Source organism: Lates calcarifer, linkage group LG18 (genome assembly GCF_001640805.2).
Source record: "Lates calcarifer isolate ASB-BC8 linkage group LG18, TLL_Latcal_v3, whole genome shotgun sequence".
Classification (NCBI taxonomy): Eukaryota; Metazoa; Chordata; class Actinopteri; family Centropomidae; genus Lates; species Lates calcarifer.
In genome coordinates, this window is record NC_066850.1 from 16406093 (window position 1) to 16418462 (window position 12370).

The following is a 12370-nucleotide window of genomic DNA, read 5'->3' on the forward strand; positions in this document are numbered from 1 at the left end:
GTAGTACTTGAAGGGGAAAAACTCTCATTTAAATTCCTGGTAATAATCTGAAAAAGGTAATAATACAAAAATGTACTGTAGCAGCAGAGGTTTACATGCATATCATCCCATCCAGGTCAAACTGATATCCAATACTAATCTACTCCATTGATTATCAGACAAATCATTCACTTAAACTTTATTTCAGGTGCCATCGTCATACTGTGGATGTCAAGGCTGGACTAGTAGAATCAGTAGTGGTGGTGTTTTGATGAACCTTGATAAACAAAAAGCCCAGATACTGGTGTCAAACAAAAAACTTTGTAAGAACAACATCATAAAGTAAGACAACATCTATTCATTATCTCTACCACTTATCTTGAAGGGTCGCAGGGGGCTGGGACCAATCCCTGTTGACACTGGGAGAGGCCAGGTACATACTGGATGGATCACCAGTCTATCTAAGAACAACAACAAAAAAAAAAAGGAAATGAAAACCTTCCTGACATATCAATACAATGATTCATAAATGTGCTTGTGTTAATGATTGAACATAGTTAAGAGAAAAGTGACATAGTGATGAAATTGATCTCAGATGCTAGATTAGATAGACACAGACACTGGACTGGACTGCACAGGGAGGAACGGGCAAAGGTTCATTTAAGGATCTGTCTAGGGAACCGTTTACATTATACTGGGATCAGATTCCTCAGACACCTGAGGTGTGACGATGGCGACTCTGAGGAAACAATACGCGGTCTCCAGATATGTGTACTCTGAGGATAGCTTTGGTGAAGATTATGAGAAAGTCTACAGGGTGCGCAAAACCACCCTGGACCATGTCAAAGAGTATCTCACGTAAGTAAACCCTGGTCACACAGAGACGTGGATTACAGTCATTGAGCTGACACGATCATCCTTTGTGTTTGTGTGCAGTTGTGATTCAAAACGTGCCAAGAATGCAGTGCTCTCTCTTCTGCCCATCATTGGCTGGATGAGGATCTACAGAGTTAGAGAGTGGCTGCTGGGTGATGTGGTGTCTGGGATCAGCACTGGATTGATAGCTATCATGCAAGGTGAGGAGCAGGACAAGTCTGTGACTCAAAACTCCCAACATCACTGGTGCATTCAAGGCAACTGAAAGATTGTGATCATGGTTGAATACTGACCATGCTGCTCTTTTGTTGCACTGCCTGATCATCACTTTAATTTCTGGAAACACTGCATGTGAATACAACAATAAATAGGTATTTTGAATTTTGTGCATCGTAGACAGTGAAACTGAAATCTCTGACAAAGTTCGGCTTAAGATAAGACACCTCAGCTTCCTTGTGTGGGATCAATAAAGAGTTATATCAACAAAAGAAGTACAAGAATAGATGCATAGGACAGACAAGCAACCTTAATATCCTGTACATTATCAGCACCTCCCTAAAACATAATAAACTGGGATTGTCCTTTATATGAAAAACAATTCTTGACATGAAAAATATGCATTATTATTTAAAACTTCATTCTGTGTTTGTTGTTTGTTTTTTTTTTTTGCCATGGTCTCTCCTCAGGACTGGCTTTCTCTCTGCTGGCCTCGCTGCCTCCAAGCTACGGACTCTACACAGCTTTCTTCCCCATGCTCACATACTTCTTCCTTGGTACTTCAAGACACATTTCTGTAGGTATGTTGTTTGGTGCTCAGTCACTGTAAAATATTTCCTTTTCACCCTCTGTAGCAGGTGAAACAACACAATGATGTGATCTCCCAAAACCAGCTGTAAGCTCTTGGAAATATGATTGACATTTAATCTGAGAATATAATCTGCATGAGCATTTTGATCTGAAATGATTGAAGGAGAAAGTTATTGATCTTATCATTTTTTGACAAGTGGAGATAAGAATAGGTGTGATATGGCTTTACAGTGTCTTCCCACCCATCCACTCCCTTCTTCCCTGTAGGCTCTTTCCCAGTCCTGAGCCTAATGGTAGGCGCTGTGGTGACCCGTCTAGTCCCAGATGAGGGACCACCAGCAAATATTACAGGCTTTGAGGGTCTGACCCAGGACCAGCAGAGAGTCCTTGTGGCCTCCTCTGTCACCTTTCTCATGGGGATTTTCCAGGTAGACTTGACTCTGCTTCTGTAGACCAGTGATTCTGCATGTCCGTGGAAGAGTTTCCAAACCAAGCTTCTTCTTCTTCTTCTTCTTCTCTCCATGCTTCTGTCTCACACAGCTGGCCATGGGTGTCCTGCAGGTGGGCTTCATTGTTGTGTACCTGTCAGACACTCTGGTGTCCGGCTTCACCACAGCAGCTGCTGTCCACATCCTGGTGTCCCAGCTCAAGTTTGTGTTGGGACTGACTGTTCCAGGCATCAGCGGTCCACTCTCTATCATATACGTAAGTCCAAGATATGAAGGTTGTATCATGATGAATACAATTTTATATATGGATCTAGTAGAAGTTGACCACTCACAGTGTTTTCATCATCAGGCAGTGTAGGGAAAGATGTGTAGGACAGATTAAAGTTTTAAAGCAGTTCTAAGCAGAGAAAGAAACAGCACTAACTTAAGTTAGTGACACTAAAGAAAAGTTCTTCTGAACTGCCAGTTTTCTGGGCTACAATGACCTTACAACTTAAAAAAAAAAGACTAGCAATCACTTCTCACACAGTGCCCTGTCTCAAAGGATTAGTTTGATAACATGCTGATTTGCTTTCTTGTCAAGAGTTAGATGAGAAGTTTGATTCCACTCAGTGATTTGAAGTGCTTCTTTTTCTTCTTTTGCACAGACCCTGGAGAAGATCTTTGTCCAGATCACCTCTACCAACATCTGTGACCTGGTTATGTCCATACTGATCATGGCGATGGTGTTCATCGTGAAGGAGCTGAATGACATATACAAAGCCAAACTGCCAGTGCCCATCCCCATAGAGGTTATCATGGTGAGGGAATCCATTCATCTGGATTAGCACACAACAATTAAGCAACAAATAAACTTAACTAAACTAAACATTCATTTTCCATAGTGAATGGTTAGCAATGGCCGCTAATGGCCAAAGTGTCTATCTGAGTTGCTACAGAATCTAATGTGTCTTTTCTTTTCACACAGACTGTCATAGCCTGTGGGGTGTCCTATGGCTTCAATTTTGAGAAGAGATACGATGTTGAAATTGTTGGCAAAATGGTTAGCGGGTATGTCTCACTTTTGCCACATAAATCTGCTCTCCGCTGTTCCACCAAGTAATTCAGATCATTTAAATACACAGTTAAACACAATTATCTTTCAGATACGAGCCTCCTATGGCACCCAATGTGGAAGTCTTCCAGGAAAGTGCTGTGGAGGCCTTTCCTATAGCTATAGTGGGTTTTGCTGTGGCCTTCTCTGTGGCCAAAGTCTACTCTATCAAACATGATTACACCATTGATGGGAACCAGGTGAACTACATATAATATCACAGTCTATCATTGTCAGTTGGTTACTGATAAGAATAAGATTTTGGCTATGAAGATTTAAGGTTACAACCAACCTTACTTTTATGTGAAGGTTGGCTGTGAGCTGTCATATGTTACATCTGGTAGAAGTAACTTAACTTTTCATTGTTCCGTCCCAGGAGCTCATTGCATTTGGGATTAGTAACATATTTGGCGCAAGCTTCAGGTCCTTTGCAGCGAGCACAGCACTCTCCAGAACAGCCGTGCAAGAGAGCTCAGGAGGCAAAACACAGGTTAGAAAAGATCCCACCCTTTATAGCATCTGTTTCCCGGGTTGTGAACTTTTACTAGGTCACTGTCTGCAGATATTTTTGTGTGTCCAAAAAGATTTATTGTAATTGTCACTTTACAGTCTGGTTTATCGTGGTCTTCTCCGTCACAGGAATCTTAAAATGAAACATTAACTTTTTCTTTTTTTTTATAAATGCAGATTGCAGGGTTGATCTCAGCCATGATGGCAATGATTGTAACTGTGGCACTTGGGTTCCTGCTAGAGCCTCTTCCCAGGGTGAGACTCACCTCTGCTATGTAATATGTAATATGTCAGACTATTTTGTTTGTTTTATGTTCCTTCTATGGATAAAAAGTTAGATTTTTTTCTGGCATGTCGATTCATGAATAGTATGGGATAAAGCTTAGTTGTTATTGTATATCTATAGCTCTATAGGGATATTTTTTTCTGATACGCACCTTATTCAATTTGACTGCAGTCTGTTCTGGGTGCCTTGGTGATCGTCAACCTGAAGGGCATGCTGATGCAGTTCAGAGAAATCCCGTACCTGTGGAGGAGGGACAAAACAGAATGTGTAGGTGTTCAGTAAATGTCTTAGAGTCAATCAGAATCTAACTCTTCTGTCATTTAGTTACTTACTTGCAATAGTCTGTTTTCTTTCAGTGTTTCACCTGAGGTGTTTTTTCTGCAGTTGGTGTGGTTGGGAACATGCCTGGGTGCCATCCTGCTAGGCCTGGATCTTGGTTTGGTGGTGGGCTTGGGGGTGGAGCTGCTCACTGTTGTCTTCAGGAGTCAATTGTAATCACACAATTCATGGCATATATTTGATATGATGTAATGATATTTGAAGTAATTTGAAGGACCCATGGGAACCCCTGAAATTCTAAGTCAAATTATAAAAAATGTAAAAATGTAGAAGTGTGATGTCTTGCTCAGGGACACTGGACACTCTTGATCATAAGAAAAGGCTTCCATGAATACCCTCCAATCACAGGACATCTTTATGACCTGGTGTTAATCCTGCAGCTGCTGCTCACTCAATGCTCCATAAGAAAAAAAAAAAAAAAAAAAGTAGTGTCAACAGTATGTGCACTACTTTCTGCTAAAACTCCCACAGTGCAGTTTATAGATGCCTGTCAGTTGATGATGCAGGATGTCAAAAATCTCAGTGCACTGCTCACTATTGAGTAAGTGACTGAGTGTCTATCGTATAGAGAGCAGTAAATCAGGGAGTGGTTTATGGCACAACATGTCTGCTGTGCTTGGCATTATCTTACATGATTTCTCAGTGCTGAAGTTCAGTGCCAGTTAGAGCAGCTTGTGTTGATCTCAGTCACAGATCATTAGACTCCTCTCTCTACTATGCTCATGCAACTTGGTGATGATCTAAGAGACCAAAAAAATCATTGGTTCTAATAATGATAAATATTCTTTAAGTCCATCCCCTGACATACACAGAAAGATATTAATTAAACCCTCTTCATGTCTGTCTAGTCCCCGCTGTTCTGTCTTGGCTAACATCAATGGGACTGACCTCTACAGAGATCGCAAAGATTACCTGCATGTAAATATACGAAGTTACATTTTCTGCTTTTGTAACCATGTGTGAACATTATAGGTTATCGTAGGTAGCTTATATTTTCATTTGATCTCATTATTGTCCACTGAATTACGTTTGTCTAATCATAATGCTTCTCTTCTCAGATATTTGAACCAAAGGGAGTAAAAATCTTCAGGATCCCCTCCCCCATCTTCTTTGCCAATATCGAGTTCTTCAGGGACAAGCTAGTAGAAGCTGTATGTACGACATGTCTCCCTATCTTTTGGTTGGTACTTGTGTAGGAATATATGTATGTAAATATGGTGTCAACACTTGGTTGTTCCAGGTTGGATTTAACCCCTTGAGAGTTTTGAGGAAGAGGAACAAGGCCCTCAGGAAAATCAAGAAACAGCTGCAGCAGAAGGATGATGACATTACAGAGGTGAGACATAAAACTGCTACAAACTCAAGATAAGGAAAATATGATTGCTCAATATTGTTCTTTCAAAAAGCTTTAAGCCTACTTTCTCTAACAGAGAGGTTCGAGGGATTTAGTTTGCCAAACAACTGAGGAGTCTTACATGAACATGGAGGAGTTGGATCAGCCCACCGACCTCAAGGGCTTTCCCTTCCAGATGGACTGGAACGCAGAACTTCCCTCTAACGTCGATGTTCCCAGAGTGGACCTCCACAGCCTGATCCTGGACTTCTCTGCTGTCTCCTTCCTGGACATCTCTGCTATGAAAGGACTCAAAATGGTAAGAAGGCCTTTCAGTTGGTTGCTAATGGCAGCTGCACTGTCTTATCTTACTGTGTAGATAAAACACCATGAGTCTGTAATCACGGTGAGAGATGTTATGAGGACTTTGTCACAGAAGCAGAAAATCTTCTATTCACGTTACCAGTGACTTAACAGCTCCAACAGCACAGCAGTGCTGGGAGTAGTATTCAAATCCAGAAAAGTAAAAGTCATTCAAAATCCTGAATATGATCAGTATGTATCATTCTATACAGAACAGTTAAGTATGCTAGTCTAGTGGTTCCCAACCTAGGGGTACAGCCCCCCCGTGGGTCACTAGATAAACCTGAGGAGTTGGGGAAGGAAAAGGGAAAAACTAAAGAATAAATATAAATATAAATTTTTTTTTGGAAATATTGGATCATTTTAACACTAAAGTACAAGAACCATAAAAAGTCATTCTTACAGTATATGAGCACATGTTCTTAGTTACGTTGCATTGCTGTAGTTCAGCAAAAAACAACGGATGGTGATCTACATAGGAGCAACTCAATTACTGGAAACTGAAAATGACGTGAGTGACAGTGGTTATATTGACACAGTCATACATGTAATTAAAACCTGCTGTTTATTGCTGCTTATCACTACAGGCACTCAAAGAATTCATCCGCATTGATGTGGATGTTTATATCGTGGCATGTGATGGTGAGTTTCATTAGAATTTCTTAAAAGTACAAGACAGACTCATTCTGTCCTCATGTTGAAATATCCTTGAGCTAGACATTAAACACCTATGGCACCCAACCCTAATATGAATGGGAAAATGAGTGGAAAGCTGTAAAGCAGATATATGGTATAAATCCATTTACTATTCACATGTGTTGACAGTCTACATCGTGGAGAAACTACACATGTGCATGTTCTTCGATGATGAGATTCTGACCTCCATGTTCTTCCCAACCCTTCATGACGCCATGCTACATGTGCTTGAAAAACACAAGGATGACACAAAGAATGGCTGGGTGGTAAGGAAAAACTGTTCTTGGACTTACTACACCATTCTCCCTGAACTAGCCTGGTTATTGCTGCCCTCTGGTTTCAAAATAACAAGACAGAAAATATGAGTTAGGCCTAGAGAACTAGAGATGTTAGAGGTTAGAAAGCTCAAACAAGTTGAACTCACGTCTCCTTATCCATTTTTTAATAGTTAAGAGATACCAGACTCTAGAAGAGCAGCTGTCTCCAGGAGCATCCATTAGAAAAGAAGAATGTTCATCTACAGACTACAATGAAATGATGTTTACACTGTACCATTTTAGTCAACTGTCCCACTAATAGTTGCCACTATGCAATTTTCTGTATATTTAGTAAGGGAGTGTGCTGTTTTAGTAAAGGTGCACTGAAGGTGATAATTTCACTTGATTTCATTATAGATGATTCAGTCTTTGCTGTCACAGGACTTGTTACAGTCTACTTTGGTTTTCTTTTTCAAACTGTGTCTGCAATAACCTCACTGAATAGTCTGCAATGTTAGCTAAAAATCATGTACCTCTCTTTAACTTCAGGCACATTCTCATCAACAATTCTCTACCTGCTCGTTACATTGTCTGATTTCTGTTTTAAATGTACCTATACATCTGTTACTTTGATTCAGTAATTTCATTTCTTGTTTAAATGTGTCTGCCCACCTTTGCTGCTTTGCTTCTGTGATTTCATTTCACTGTTAAGTTTAACAAAAGGTTTTCAAATGCTGTAAACACAATATAAATGTAAAATCAGGATAAATAGAACTGAGAACTACCAGACAGCTGCTTACGTATTAGCTAATTCCTGACAAGAAGACAGGACATAAACTGTCCTCTGGAGTTTATTGCACCAGACAGGATAAAAATGTGTCTACATATTTTGTTGCTAACCATGCTAACTCATTTTCTGATATTTAGAAAATACATCACTAATGCAAGTTAGGTACAACTAGGTTCTAACACAGTGGCTCCCCACCGCAGACAATGTAGGAAACCACCACAGAAAACATAATTCTCCCAAGCATGACTTTATGTAAAGCTCTCTGCTTTATTTCTTGCAGTTTACTGGATAACCCTATCTTCTCCATCAAATAACAATCTGAGAAGATACATTCACTTTATTCAAATTGGTCAAAAACTGCAGACATGTGCATCATTCATGAGGTAACAAGTAGACTGAGCTTTGTTTTAAGGGGTCATAAACCAAAAATGTTGGAAACCACTGCTTTAGACTACTACCAGACCTAGTGAGGACACAGACAAAATGTTTGAAAATTACACACAATTTGCAGTTTCCCAAATGTTAATACTTGTCTGAAAAGATATGAATTACATGGATTGTTTCACCTACTATTGATACAAATGCCATTCAGTACTTCATAAAAGAGCTTATAACCATATCTTCTTAGACAGATTATGCTAAATGTAAACTCTTGATAGAATAAAACAAAGATGAAATGGAAATCTGCCGTTAAAAATTTATTGAGACATAGTTAACATCTTTCATTGTACAGTACATATGCATGAATTCCGCTGACGTATATTCAGAAATATAAGCTTTTAAAAAAAGGGACATTCCTGCTCTTCTCCAAGTCTATAGTATGTTCAGTGGGGAGTTAAGTACAGTTAACTAAAATGTGCACCACGTATGCGTTTGCTTCTGGGCAGTATTATCAAAATGAAATTTCTACATCCTGTAACCCTGAGGTTTACTATCACATTATTCAGACAAGTGGTATGGAGCAGAATGACACACACTGTTGCCCATTCACTCAGTTGGCAGTTTACTGATAGTAAGGCCGGTAGCGGCCCTGATCAGGATGATGTGGTCCAGGCATCTGGCCCTGGGGAGGAGGACCCTGCATTCGTGGTGGTGGGGGTCCTCTTGGAGCAGGCCACATTCCAGGACTGAGCCCTCCTGGCTGGCTGAATGGGGGACTGAGCGTGCCCTGATCTTCAGGGAACTGCTGCATGGAGTTGGGGTTATAGTGATGGGGTGGGGGGGCATTGACAGGGGGGCCACTGTGCTGTGGTGGAGGTCCTGGGGGCGGGTGGTTCATATAGGGGGGCATCTGGCCCATAATGTGCCCTGGTGGTGGAGTGATTGGTGGGGGAGCTGTGGACATGGGGGGTGGAGGGGCCTGGTTGTACACCATATGTGGTGTCCCAGAGCCCTGGGGAGGATGCTGCATCGGGTGGCTGATAGGAGGAGGGGGTGGTGGTGGGGGGCCAAAGTGCTGCTGCGGTGGTGCCATCATGTGGTGAGAGTGGGATACGACAGGTGGCTGGCCAGGATAGTCCCCAGGGTGATGGTGGGGGGGCTGGCCAGGACCTGGCCCACCAGAGTGGGGCTCACGAGAAGAAGAGGAGTCATCTTGGATGGGCACAGTGATGAGATTACTGTGTTTACGAGTTGTTACCGTGGCAATGCGGAATGTCTCAGGACCAAGAGCAGACGTTGGGGGTGGGGCTTCATGAGCAGTGGGCGGTGGCGGCTGACTGTAGGGGTCATGACTGCCATGCTGGAGTGGGTTGGGGAGGTGAACATGGTTCTTGGGTAAGTGAGGCGGAGGTACACGGAAACGATCAGGGACATCAGATGAAGGGGCCATATGCACAGGCTCCTGGCGGCCTGTGGAAGACTTGGCTGCCCTCAGGTGGCGGTGGTTGACATGGGCCTGCAGGTCACGCTGGGACAGGTAGGTGCGCTTACATCCTGGCACAACACTGCACATGTAGAGGGAACCACGCTGGCACTGCTCGATGCGCTGCACCGGGTCGGTGCAGTTGTAAAGTGTGAGGCTGAATGCACAGAGACAAAGTGTTGGTGACAAAAAGCAGGAATAAAACAAACACATCTGAACACATCACATCACTTTGAGCAAAAAGTTGCAATAACAGGTTGAACAAATAATCTTTTTAAATAGTATTAAGAATAATAAAAAAAAATAATTCTGATAAATATGTTTTGAGGAATTCCACTATTTTCCACAACACATTTAAATAGTGCAAATGTCTCACCCTGGGCACATCTTCTCTCCTTTCTTCTCATGAAGCAAAGCACAGTCATAGCAGAAAACATGTTTGCAGGGGATCTGAGAAGTTAACAAGAGTTAGACAAGAGCAGTTCTCTAAAAATTTCTGCAGTGAGCAGTCAGATTGCCAAAGTACATACCATCCGTCCATATAGCTGGATAGGAAGACCACATTTGTCACAGAAGTGAATTGGTACTTCATCCCTTTCGCCAATCAAATGTAACTGTTGGAAAAGAACCATGAAGTAAGAATCACAAATAATTTTCATGAGAACATCCTCAAATACTGTAAATACATATACTTTTCTGTTTGCTCATTCTGTTCGACTGCGTCTGTGTATTCCCCACAACATAGGATAAAATAGGAAGATGACTGTTTAAACCCAACTGTAAGGACAGTTTTTCTGATTGCCTTGAGGTAGTAATTAAAGTCTGTCAATAATATCTGTCTGAAAATACAGACAGGTGCATCGAGTCTCCTCTCTGCCAGATTATTCAGTGGGATGTACCTTATAGTCCCAAAACAGTGGCTGGGGAAATCTCCTCTGATTTGCAAACACATCGCCAGCTTTAGCACCACAATCAAACCTGTCCTCTTGCTTGAAACCAAAATTATCTGTAAAACACAAGACACAAGTATTAATGATGGAGTGCAAAAAAAGTCAGAGTGAATCATATAGATTGTGGAATTTTAAGTCCTCCTACTAATACTCTGTATAGTGAGCTAGCAACATAGCTGATGAAGAGCTTGTGGCAAAACAAAGGACTTGACTTCAGTAGTGTGGCAGTGGTTCTGCTTCACGCTAAGAGGCATGGTGAGCTGCAAAATGTGCCTACCGTCCTCTCCAGTCTCACTTTTAGATGGCCTGCTGCAGGGTCTCTGGGTGCGGGGCTGAGGTTTGCTCCTTAAGGGCTGTTTGGATATGAGTTTGATGGGGATTCGTCTTCGAACATCTGGGCCACCCAAATTCCCAGAGCCATCGCTGCCTTGAAGATCATTGTCTGACAAAAAACAGAGCAAACAAATTCAATGTACTTTTAAGAGCCTTATATTTAAGTCAATCAGGAACCTCTAAATGGTTTCAATACCACACTAATTTCTACAACATGAATTCAAACAACATGCCACCATTTAGTGAGTGTTACACTCATCTGATGTAATTTTGTCAGTGATTAGTGGGGAGTTGAAATGACCAGCAGGAAGGGTAAAATTCACTAATTACATGCTGTTTTGAACCATCTGATACAAACTTTCTGAAATGAAACACACCATATGGAGACATTTTTAGAATTGGCTTACAAGGGAATACACTCTAAGTTAGGATGTGAAAATACACTGTGACAGGGCGTGTGACAGTGGACCTGCTTCTTCACAAGATTCAATTACATGTTAATAATTCCAACGAATGTCAAGGGGCACGTTATAGAGAACATCCACATTCCAAAACTCCTAACGGTTAGGAGAGGCTACAGCAAAAACGTTGCATTCAAAGTTAGCACGTCTGTACTTGATAACCAGCGAGGTTACTATTAACTCGAAATTCATATAGTTTGATCTTTATGGCCTGGTTTTGGGGATACAAGCTAAGACGCTATAAAAAAGAAAGAGAAAACTCCTAAATTTAAGAAAATACGCTCAAGACATTCTATTAGCCATGACAGCTCTCGCAACACCTTAGCTAGCTTAGTTAGCAGTATGCTAAAATTAGTAGGGTAGTGTTCGCGCCCCAACTCAATCCTGGCTTACGGTTACGCCTACCAACGTGGAAAATACATCGTTCACCTTTAAATACTGCAACTGCACTTAGTTAGTTGCAACACTACATATGGCCCTATAGGTTAATTTAAGACTCGACGGTAACTTTTGGTGAACAGAAGTGATTTAGCTTCACTCCATCGCTAGCCAGCTCTTAGCTAGCTTGGATCATGCTAGCTTTAATGCTGCTCTGGTTGATAACGGGGTGGCGTGGCAAAAACCGTACACTGCGAGGATGATATGTCGTTATCTGGCGAGCTGTTATAACAACGGCTATAACCGTGTATGCAAATATAGAACGAATAAGAAGTTTGTTAATGTCGGCCTTACTAGGCATTTTCCTTACCGCTTTGGTCCATGATCCAACGAGTGAACACAATGCATTGTGGGACAGAACAGGCGAGGAGAGAAGGTGGAAGGAGAGGAAAGGAGGGGAGAGAGGAGGTTAGAAGGGTTAGTGGGGAGAAAGGAGAGAACGGTGCGAAATAAAGATTTGTGGAGAAAATAAGTGAAGGCAAAATAAAAAAGGGAAGAAAATCACATAATTTAGGGCATAATATATTCGAGGGAAGAAACTTAGGA

At 41.6% G+C, this 12370-nt stretch overlaps 2 protein-coding genes across 4 annotated transcripts; one reads left to right on the plus strand and one right to left on the minus strand.

Annotated features, from left to right (window-relative positions):
• Positions 1–662: 662 nt before the first annotated feature.
• On the plus strand, positions 663–7664 carry slc26a3.1 (solute carrier family 26 member 3). Its single transcript, XM_018697060.2, has 19 exons — positions 663–837; positions 916–1055; positions 1542–1652; positions 1930–2090; positions 2203–2367; positions 2759–2911; positions 3079–3161; positions 3257–3404; positions 3581–3694; positions 3892–3969; positions 4172–4267; positions 4385–4491; positions 5188–5257; positions 5398–5490; positions 5580–5675; positions 5770–5991; positions 6623–6677; positions 6861–6997; positions 7180–7664. Exons 1-19 carry the CDS (start codon positions 710–712, stop codon positions 7198–7200), a joined length of 2178 nt encoding a protein of 725 aa, XP_018552576.1. The 5' UTR covers positions 663–709; the 3' UTR covers positions 7201–7664.
• Positions 7665–8021: 357 nt separating this feature from the next.
• On the minus strand, positions 8022–12248 carry cbll1 (Cbl proto-oncogene-like 1, E3 ubiquitin protein ligase). 3 transcript variants are annotated; one of them, XM_018697062.2, is made up of 6 exons: positions 12135–12248; positions 10888–11034; positions 10542–10648; positions 10173–10256; positions 10019–10092; positions 8022–9799 (listed from the first exon to the last, which is right to left on the minus strand). In XM_018697062.2, exons 1-6 carry the CDS (start codon positions 12145–12147, stop codon positions 8782–8784), a joined length of 1443 nt encoding a protein of 480 aa, XP_018552578.1. In that variant the 5' UTR covers positions 12148–12248; the 3' UTR covers positions 8022–8781. The 3 variants fall into 3 exon arrangements, with proteins under 3 accessions (XP_018552578.1, XP_018552577.1, XP_018552579.1); XM_018697061.2 differs by having other exon boundaries at positions 10870–11034; XM_018697063.2 differs by having other exon boundaries at positions 10870–11034; positions 12119–12192.
• Positions 12249–12370: the final 122 nt, after the last annotated feature.

What these genes read in the sequence shown, in the direction of transcription:
- slc26a3.1 (XM_018697060.2), top strand. Translation starts at nt 710, where the DNA reads ATGGCGACTCTGAGGAAACAATACGCGGTCTCCAGATATGTGTACTCT. An exon ending in TCCCCATAGAGGTTATCATG is followed by an intron (nt 2,912 to 3,078) that starts GTGAGGGAATCC and finishes CTTTTCACACAG; the next exon opens with ACTGTCATAGCCTGTGGGGT. An exon ending in ACACAAAGAATGGCTGGGTG is followed by an intron (nt 6,998 to 7,179) that starts GTAAGGAAAAAC and finishes ATTTTTTAATAG; the next exon opens with TTAAGAGATACCAGACTCTA.
- cbll1 (XM_018697061.2), bottom strand. An exon ending in CACTGTTTTGGGACTATAAG is followed by an intron (nt 10,257 to 10,541) that starts GTACATCCCACT and finishes CTTTTCCAACAG; the next exon opens with TTACATTTGATTGGCGAAAG. An exon ending in TCCAGCTATATGGACGGATG is followed by an intron (nt 10,093 to 10,172) that starts GTATGTACTTTG and finishes TTAACTTCTCAG; the next exon opens with ATCCCCTGCAAACATGTTTT.